The sequence below is a fragment of the Danio rerio genome, chromosome 10 (assembly GCF_049306965.1).
Source record: "Danio rerio strain Tuebingen ecotype United States chromosome 10, GRCz12tu, whole genome shotgun sequence".
Lineage (NCBI taxonomy): Eukaryota > Metazoa > Chordata > Actinopteri > Cypriniformes > Danionidae > Danio > Danio rerio.
Genome location: NC_133185.1, coordinates 9,569,697 through 9,580,443, shown reverse-complemented (window position 1 = coordinate 9,580,443; position 10,747 = coordinate 9,569,697). Strand labels below are relative to the sequence as shown.

General features: G+C 38.4%; 1 protein-coding gene across 2 annotated transcripts; it reads right to left on the bottom strand.

Annotated features, from left to right (window-relative positions):
* Nucleotides 1–1,675: 1,675 nt before the first annotated feature.
* On the bottom strand, nt 1,676–10,293 carry fstb (follistatin b). Of its 2 annotated transcripts, NM_001039631.1 has the most exon segments (6): nt 1,676–2,457; nt 3,661–3,891; nt 7,681–7,905; nt 8,932–9,150; nt 9,266–9,457; nt 10,125–10,275. In NM_001039631.1, coding segments are annotated over 6 exon segments (1,035 nt in total). In that variant the 5' UTR covers nt 10,210–10,275; the 3' UTR covers nt 1,676–2,374.
* Nucleotides 10,294–10,747: the final 454 nt, after the last annotated feature.

Here is a 10,747-nt window from a genome sequence, read left to right as displayed (position 1 = left end):
GGTGTTCAACTCAAACATTTCACATTATTTAAAAGACATTTAATATTATCCATTTTTATGATTAAATGTTCAATAACATTAATAGAAAGTTTGTTCCTTGTCTGTTCGTAAATGTTAGCTTGGCTTCTTGTTTCAAAATGTTGAAACATTTAAATGTACAGTAACATTACTTTAACATTTACAAAATGACACTATGTAATTTTATTGTTTTTATAATCCTTTAAAAATGTTTATTAAATGATTTAAATCTCCCCAAATAGGAAGGTCAGCATTTTACTCCATCAGCATGACTATGGAAAAATAGTCTGTCCTCTCTTATGTAACGTCAGCTTTTCTTAACATTGTTATAGTGGCTGCCTGCAATTTTTTTTTTCCAAAACAACGAGACAGTGTTCACTCTCGATTACAATCGTCCCCGTCGCTCTCATTTCAGATATGATTACTCGTCCCTGTCTCTGAAGCTTCACAGATGCTGCCCAGCAGGTATGAGTGTAGCCGGGTGCCCATATTCCCCCATCAGACCATCGCTGATTCAGCCAGATTTTACTGAATACTTGAAAATACACAAGAATTTACTCAGCCACCTAAAGGGTTTCAGAACATTTATGTGTTTCTGTTGAGCTCAGAAGAAGATATTTTGAAGAATGGTGGAAACTGGTGGCCATTGACATAGAGTTGGGGAAAAAATACTATGGCTGCAGACTAGGGCTGTGCGATTAATTGAAATCGAATCGCAATTGCAATTTGAAACATTGCCATTAGCTAATCTCTAGAGGCTGCAATAAGAAATAAATGTGTGATTTAATTTTCCCCGCTCAGAGTTAATGCGTGTCTGCAATCCATGACAGTCTCACTAGCCAATTGAGTGAGCAAACTTTTGTTCTGCCCAATCAGAATTGCGCAACCAAATATTGCGCAGACAATTTGGATAATGGCATCTGCTGCTTCAGAAGCATTAATAGACAAATTAATATCAAAGAAAAACAGGAAATCGGTAATATGGGAATATTTTGGTATATTCAAAGTCACAGACACCAAACAAAAACAGGTCATTTTTAAGAGAGGTCACAGAATTGTTGCCACGGCTTACAAATTATTGACCCGAAGGTTGACTACAAAATTAAATTGCAAATCACATAGCAATATCTGTCAGAAAAATCGCAATTAGATATTTTCCCCAAATCCCACAGCTCTACTGCAGACAGTTTCCGACATATAGCTTCTCTTTCAGTTCATTTTTGGCTGAACTTTCCCTTTAGCTGTGGAAACCTGTTAATCTGATGTGCAACCGCAAACAATGGTGTTCCCACACCATCTGAGAAACATCTCTGTGGGTTTGAATTACCGATAAAGATCTAATGAATCCTTGCAAAGTGAAGAGATGGTGTCGCTCTCCTTTCCAATTAGCCGTCTGTGCAACTTCCTGGCAAATTAGTTTGCTTGCTGCAGAGCAGACAGTTCCGGTGGCTTCTGCCATCGTTGTGTGTGTGTGTGAGAGAGAGAATAACAGATTCCCACTCTGGGATCCAAGGTCATGGCCAATTACATTTGACATTTAATTACAATTTAAAAAAAGGTAAGATTTACATTTTTGTGAAGCTTCTGGATACATTTCCCAGAGATTAGATTTTGGTGCTGTGTTGAAAATCCAACCACTACAAATAAAGCAGGAGACTTTTTTCCTTTTAGGTTTTACTGTTCAGTAATGCATCTTTACAAATGGCAACTTTATATACATTTACATACAAATACAAAACTATACATTTATAGCTGGATCTCTAAGGTAAAAAAAAGACACAATATATATGGCAAGAAAATGCTTAGATTGATGTTGTTAATACAATATATGATAAACTAGATACCTCTTTCTGAACACCCACAAACAATATTGTCAAAAGAATGGCATATCTAAAGTTCAGCACACAGCAATTGCAACAATTTCTGTCATTTTATTATTATTTTTTTGGTGTTTATGTCAGAGTGAGCAAGAAATCATACATATATAGATTTTACTGACATTTCTCAGCTTCGATTGTAAACCAAACCAGATTTCTGCTATAGTAGACTGTAAATAAATAAAACACATGCACGTTTTACTTTCATTTGGGAAGATGACGGAAACTGTTTAGGCTCACAGAACTTTTCAAAACACCCTTAACATTGCACGTTATAATAAATAATATTCTTACAAAGACGACAAAGAAAAGAATAAGAGACAGTTCATTTATTCAGACTATAAATGTATAAATAAGAAGACAAACAAATGTATAAATAAACATCTAGAACAATAAGCATCTTCCACCTGTCCGTGGAAAATAAATAAGAATACACGTATGTACAAATATGAACACGACTCTGCGCTGTCGACGGCAGTTTATCCAGTCAATAACAGAGAAACATGGCTATAATCCGTGTAATCTTCATCGTCCTCCTCTTCGTCCGTCTCTTCCGAGAGAGCTATGGAGGAATATAGTAGCTGTTGCATTAGTATAAAACACAACAGCATTCAGGCACTGCATTTTTTTTGTTTTTGTCTTCCAAAGCATCTCTAATGATGCTTTGCAATTCACAAAAGGTGGTGGGATCACAGCTCAGAGTGAAAGGAGAGGGTGGGATTGAGTTTTGCTATGGAACCATGCCTTACCCCCTGTCTTTTATTAGCGTTTTCTTGTATAAAATCAAATAACATCAAGCAAAGAGACATGACGCAATCCCTTCTTATAAACAAAAATATCGCTTTTTGGAAGATGATTTGTCAATACCACACACAGACCGGGACGGCTGAAAGATGGTTCTGCTTTAAGCCATTAACAAATGATCAGTGAACCATCTAAACATGTTCATACTGAAACACAGAATCACATTTTTTCCACATGACATTTGTTATGTCCCACGTTTGAACTATTATAAGGTCAGAACCAAAGAAGTGGTGTTGTGGAAAAACATTTTAAGTGAAGAAACATCTAAATAGGCAAAATGGACATAACAAATCGACAGTGGAAAAAATGCTTACGTTTCCCTTTATTATGCAAAGACGATAGACAAAGGTCCAAATGTTAACTCATAAAAACACAGCACAGCGACCGTCTTAAGAAATGTAATTAAAATATGTTTCAGAAATATATCTATATATATTAAAATACATGTTTTTGTCCCAATATCTTAAACTCTAAGAATGTTTGCCTCTTTTTTTGGCATTCCTGCCTCTAAAACTGGCAAAATTCTGCCTGTAATGGCATCAGGTTTGTTTTTCTTTGTCCATTCATCTGTGATCATCACAAAAAAAAGGTCAACCATAGGCTGAGACAACAAGAAACAAACACGCTAAGTGAGTTTACGTCCCTATGCACTTTCCACACGACTCGTCACGTTTCTGTCTCTGACGCACAAAGCGGAGGAGCAGCATGGTCAAAACTCTCGCATCCCAAATGGAAATCCTTCCAATCTTGACCTCAAAGATTTAAGATAGATGAGAGCGTCCCAGACACTTCTAATGCATCATTGCCTCTGAGTTAAAAAAACACAGAATGTCTCTTTCTGACAGTCCTTGTGTTCCTTGTTGGGTTAGCAATGGGAAGGGGGCAAGAAATGGGGGTGTTTTTCGGCAGGGGGAGGGAATGCAGGATATGAGTGTGACCAGGTTTGGCATCCTCTACTTACAGTTGCAGGAGCCCGAGTGTTTGACTTCCAGGACGAGCCCCAAAGCGCAGGCGGCCTGCCTCATGGCGCAATCGCTCGGGTAGGTGGTGTTATCGCTGGCGCAGACACTATCGCCTGGGCGACTTTCGGGACAGGTGTCCTCGCACACCGCACAGCGTCCCCGTCCTGTCCTCTTGTCCCACAAACATTTCCGCCCCTCTCGGCAGTTGATGTCTTTACAGGACCTGGCATCTGAAAATGACACGAAAACAGGGTTTCTGTTGGGCTTAAAAAGTCTTAAATGGCTCTTCTGTGAATGAGATTATAAGATTAATTCGCATGAAGAATTAAGGCGAAGCGATATGGCATAAATGCAACCTTGATAATTTTTCCATATTGAAAAATACCGATATATATGTTGATATAAGTTTGTAATCCTTCCAGAATTAAAACAGTACCTCAACAATGACTAGAGCCACAAAAAATAGAAGGTCCATTAAATGGCATAACATATATTCAGCCGATAAATTTTCAGTGGCCAAAAATTTGGTACATCTCTGATTTCAACGCACTTTAGATTATCATTAGCCCCTTTCACACAGTGATACCGGTAAATTTCTGGAAAATTTCCGGAACGACTTTACCGGTATATTGAAAAAAGCGCTGTTCACACAGGCGAGGACGTTACGGAAATTTTCTGGAAAAGAGCATTCACACATCCATTCCAAAATACCGGTAAATTCTGACATCATTCACCACAAATGAGCTTTAAACGGCTGCGCTTGTATTTGTAAACATTTGACTAAATTACAAACTCTGTGGATGATCAATATTGTGAACAACTTTCGCAGGATCACTTTCGCATGTCAAGATGTTCATAATATGTGCGTGTGCAGGCGCTCATAGGCGCACGCAAAGCTTGAAGGTAAACAAACAACGGCTTATCATAAGCATCTCATCGATGATTATTTACACAGTTGACATTAAGAAGAACATATAAACGTGATTTGACTAACTTCTAGCAGCTAAATGTGTCTGGAAAAATATTCAAAGGCTTTTATCCTCACAAACCGCGCGGACGTAAATGCGTCTGACTGTTGTGATTGGCTAAAGCAGACGTCTCACGTCAGCACGTTCTAGACGTGCACGCGCTTATTACGGGAATCTTCCTTCTGCATTCACACAGCGCAGCATTCCGGCAAATTGCCGGTAATGTTATAACTTCTCTTTCCGGAAAATAGCCAGAACCAATTTACCGGTATTTTCAAAAAGGACCTGTTCACACATACAACCTTTGAAAGGTCTGTATGTGTAAAAGGGGCTATTGTTGCACATTTTTACTGTTTGGTTGGCTCTTAGATCAATATAGAGTAAAAAAAAAGTCCAGAGCTTATCATTGTTCTTGACATTTATTTAACCAGGATTCGATATAATGTAGTTTATCGGCCCAGCCCTATGAGGAATTGTTTTATTTTAAAGTGAAGCACAAGAATAATTTCTGCAGTGAGGATCATCATCATCATCATCGTTTACCATGCTTGAGAATGAGCTGTTACTGCTTCATTCAGGACGTCATTCAGGGATGAGCATGTGACTGTACCCTAAAATTACAGATTTCCCTTTATTCTTACATCTGTGGGATGCACTGTGTGTATATAAAAGTGTTTGTAATATGTAACATCATGACAAGATGATGACTTTAACCATTCAATTCCACGACACACTAACCAGACGAGTTAGTGGTGCCATCTAGTGGCAGTGTTTGGAGCTTTTTTGAGACTGATGTAAATTAGAGACGTGTTGCAATTTTTATTGTATATTTTGAAAATCATTATAAGGCAGTTTATTTATGTATAATACTGTAAAAGTGACCAATCGCACCGAACACGCTTTTTGTGTTGAAAGGTGCTTTTTTTTAATGGTTTACTAACAACCGCGAGGATTTTGTGCACTGCTTATGTTGTGCACCTCGTGTTTTAACTGCCTGCTGTGTCTCGTGATTTTGCCATTGTACGGTGTGTGCTCGCAGTTGAAAAAGTCTACTCTGAGAGAAAAACGTGCATTACGTCAGTCGTGTCTTTTTCATTCTTCAATCAAATGAAAGCAGAGGAGGGGTTTCTGTTGAGGCAAAGACCATAGAATCACAAAGAGGCGACACTCTAGTGCGATTTGGGAAACAGCCACTAGATGCCGCGGCGGCCATTTTGGAATGAAAATTCCAATAGAACAACAGCATATTATAAGTCTGTAACATAAACTATTAAAAGTGCTGATGATTGTGATAGTAAGTGTTGTATTGTTGTCTTTTAGGTTGTATCTCAGCTTTAATGTGCTTTTTAAATAAATAAATAAATAAATAAAAAACAAAGCAGCTGCTTGATTGCGACAGCAATAAGATACAATGGACGGCTGATCGCTTTCACTCAGAAATGGCGTAATCTGGGGCTCTTGCTGGGTGCTGCTGTTGCATTGGGACAATTTATTGAGTTTCACCTCTTGGTGATTCTAAGCTCTTTGGTTGAGGTGAGAGCAGTATTTGTGTTGCTAAGACAACTACAGAGACTTTTAAAGCTGTTTTGAGTTATCCAGAGCTGTATGACTTCACAAAGTTTGAATATTACAGTAACATTAAATATTAAAAATATAACAATATCAACAACAACACTCTGTGGACTATACGCAGATGATTTAGTAGTTGTGTTGCAACATAAAAAACGCACCTCGATTCTTTTTTTCTTGTCAACAAAAAAGGCAGTGTGGTGTGCTCCGCATTTTTGGAACAAAAAGCATGTTCGGTGTGATCATGTCATTATACGTAGATTATACTTCGTTATTATACCTCAAATTATCTTTGACCTTATTCTTCAATGTGGAAGTACGCTCATTTTTGCGATTGTTTTAGAACTTCCGATTGAGTTTCCTATGGGACAAATGATTTGGAATAATAATCGGCAGAAAACGGTCAAACTACTTGCTCTACAAGCAAGTGTTTGCATGTCTATACAGACCAAGTAGAATAATATAACGTTAATAAGAAAAGATCAGTTTGCAACATCAAGCAGCAAAACGAGCTGTTCTTAATGTCTAAAAATAAATGGAAGTGAATGAGATTTGAAGTCTCAAACCAAAATAATTCAAATGGCTGCGCCCACTCGTAAACAAAGAATAAGGTGAATAAGTTGTTCTAACGCTATCTCATGGCAATTTGTAACTTTTTTAATTAGTGGCTCATTCATTTATCCCAATCATTTCATTTGTATGATTTGCTTACCCCCAAATTTAGTATGATTGGCTCATCCCCCAATGGCGGTTGGGTTGGGTAGGATTTGGTGCCACGCCCCCCTTTAAAAATCATACATGCTTGTATAACTGAACTCATACAAATTAGCCACTAAACTGACAAAAAGTACAGTAATATAGTTAAGTTTCTTTGCGAGATCAGGCTGGTAGGTCTAACTTATTACACTATTGTTTTCCCTTTTATTTTTTTCTTTAGATTTACATTAGTTAGTATTTAAAAGGTTTTTAAAAAGTCTCAAATTTGCCCTCATAAAACTTTCAGAAACCCTGAAAAAGCAAATGGGATTTCACTTAATAGAGTTGTTTGGCTTTCATAATGATTGGCCACCATTGGCTTCCACATCTATTTGATGGTCACCATTGATTCCATAGTAACGTTTACCTATTGTGGAAGTCAGTTGTGCCCATCAACAAACATTTTTCCAAATATCTTTATTTGCCCTGAACAGTGGAAAGAGTCTCGTGTTTGTAGGGGAGTAATCGAGGGTAAAATTTTCATTCTGGAAGTGAACGACTCCTTTAATGTAAACCCACTTCCTCCAGCCTCATATTGAATGTTAATTTTAGTCCCCTTTTCACCCAGTGTGGTTTGAAAAGATATTAAATAACGCAGAAAAGCAGCAAGAGTCAAAACTGCCCATGTGAAACATGAATGTGTTATTGCAACAGAAAACAGAGTAATGAGAACCACATGTTTTAAGAAAGGATTGTGCAAGCTCGAGATTTTTGTCTTATTCTCACCTATGCATTTCCCCTCATAGGCCACTCCGATGGACCGTCCCATGATGCACGTGGCCCGTCGAAGGTGGCAGGCGCTGGCATACACTTTCCCGTCATTGCCACACAGGTACTGCTCCGGTGAGGTCACCTCAGTGCAGAAGCGGTTGCAGGTCACACAGTAGGCGTTGTTGGTCTGGTCCAATACACATGTTGAGCTTCCAGGACAGCGCACGTCATAGCACGACTCTGAAGGAAAATTACAAGCCGTCAAAGTTGGCAGCAACTTCAGCTAACAACTTTTTACTTCTGGTTGCATGCCACTTACTTAAAAGCAGCTTCAGAGCATAGAAGTGAAGAGTTTAGATGCAAAAACCTCTGAATGCCATCTGAAATTGTCCTCTAAAAGTTTTGCCAGGCTTTTGTGTGTATGTTTAGTAATATCACTTTTATTAATGAAATATCTCAACATGAAAAAAAAGTAATTTTCAACTGAAATTTCAGACGGCACTTAAAAGGTTTTTGCATCTGAACTCTTCAAGTGTCAACATATTTATTGTGTCTATGTATGTATATTATGGTGAGCATAGTGTTTTTATTGTAATTGATCAGTTATTCAGTTGTTTTTAGGTTTTGCATATTAGATAAGTTATGTCACAAAAATATTTCAGTCAGGTTCAGATAAAAAAAAAGTGCTATACCAGATTTATTTATCATTTTGTTCGGACCAAACAAACAAAAAGAGATGGACTACAAGTGTAAACTTTTAATTAAAATCTTGATTAGATATTGCAAATGTAGCCTTGCATAGTTTTGGTCAACATGAAGCAACCGTTTCACTACAGGATATTCTATGCGACAATGGTCTTAACAATTTGGAATTGATTTGATCATAAAAAGATGAAAATGGCAATTTACTGAAAAAGTTTCTACATTATACAATAGGCTGCATTGTCTACTACACTGTAAAAAAAAAAGCTGGGATCCACACAATTCATTCATGTTGTCCTAACACAATTCGATTAAGTTAACAAATTTTAGTGGATTGAACATAAAACAATTAAGTGTACGCAAAAAATCTCAAGAATTGTTGTTTTAGCTCATTTTTAAATAAGCAATTTAAATAAGCAACAAAATATATTTGTGTGTGTTAGTGATGTCATCACAAAACACTTTCACATGCAAAAAATGTTCTATGATCACAAAAACTGATTTGTACAGAGCAAGCCTACTTAAACACGTTTTAAAAAAAGTAGTTTTTTAAGTTGAACGTACTTTTGCATTTTCCCTGGTACTGCGCAGACAGGTCAGGGTGCCTTTTGCACTTGGCCCTAAGGAGGGCACACTCATTCCGGTATGTTTTCCCATCGGAGCCACACACAGGCCCTTTAAAGGTGACATTGGAGCAGTCTGGCGCACAAACGCAGCGGGGTTTGTTTCGCTTGTTCATTTTGCACCTCTTTCCAGAACCACAATCCACATTATCACAAGTCTCTGCAGAACCAATAAAAAAAGATTACGATTAGAGGATGAAATGAGCTGACATATCAGTTTCATTCATTTGTATATCTCCAAAATCTCCTTTCTGGAAGTCATTCAAAAGTGGTACCTTTACAAGGTATGCAGTTTGGTGCTCCACCATTGAAGATCAGCCACCGGAAGAGCGTGTTATTGGGTACATCCTCCTCAGTCCATGCTGTACCCAAACGACCACTTTTACAACAGTCCTCCCGGCTCATCCCAGACATGTAGAGAACCTGGCATCTCCCGTTCTTGCCCTGCTGAAGCCAGCAATTGCCGGCTGGAAAGAGTCACTTTATTATATAGGCTCTCTATGCAGCTGATTTTTGGTAATTAATGCCAAGCAGAGCCTACATTGAAGGAGCACATTCAAAACTGTGTGTTGCATTGACTTACAGTTTTATCTTGGGTCACATCAATATCAAATATTTGGTTACATACTGCCTTCCAGGTTACTTAATAACTCAAAAATAACCACCGAGTTTTACCGGGGAAAGATCAAACAAACATGCGAAAATGATTTTAAGGTTATTTCCAAAGGAACTTGGGTTTGAAATTCCAAAATGTTCAAAGAGGCAGCCATCTGAATCCACTCAAACTCTGAAGAAACTCTGTATTGCGGTTGTGCAAGCGTTTTATGCTCTGCACGGAAACATCCTCAACCGCTTAAACCAAAGTCCATCATAAGCGCAACAAAATTAATAAAAAAAACACACTTAATGTGCAGTTTAGCACCTTATCCGAACATCTTAATCATTTCAAGATCACCAAAGTGCTTTCTTTCCAATGCATAGCTACCTTAAATTCTCGCAAGTGTCATAAAAGCAAGTCTACTTTCGTACTTTGTCAGTTTTTACGCACGAGCGCGCAACCGCATGCACCACGCAAGCTGCTTAAATCCAAACCAGTGCTCGATTTCCTCATTCAAACTTTAAATGGCAGTTTACCTTGTACTTTCTGCTCCTCCATCAAGTGCGCGAACCAGATGAGGAGCGCGAGGACGCCCTGGCGGAGCTGCGGGAACTGCCGCATCCTCAGAAACAGTGGAGAGACGCGCGCGCTGGAGACGGACTGCAGACGGACAGATGTTCTCCCGATGCTTGGCGCTCACTGACTGTCATACACACGGAATCGGGCTCGCTTTTTAAATCTATATGGGGTCTCGAGCTGGATGCCTGTGGTGGGCGGTCTTCATACTTCATAGGGGGGTGGGGAGAGCATTGTAATAGTTTGCCCACCGAAATTTATCAGGTGACATTTGGAAGTCGAGAAACTTTCTCGTTATGATTTGGGGCTGTTTGTGGGGGGGTTCAAACAGTTGGATAAGGAGCGGCGAAGTGATTTGGGGTCTGTTTGCATTTAAAGTGGAAAGAGGGATGATTATTCCTGCATAGCAGTTATTTGATCTAAATTTGTTTGCTTTAAACTTACGCCAGACTTTGAGTTTATGAAGCAGAAACTGTTCTGCAGAATTGCGTAATAACTAGTAGTTTATTTTGAAGTGATGGAAAAAAAAAACGTATTTTGATTGTTTGACGATTGCAAACATTCTTAGAAAAATGTAATGTCT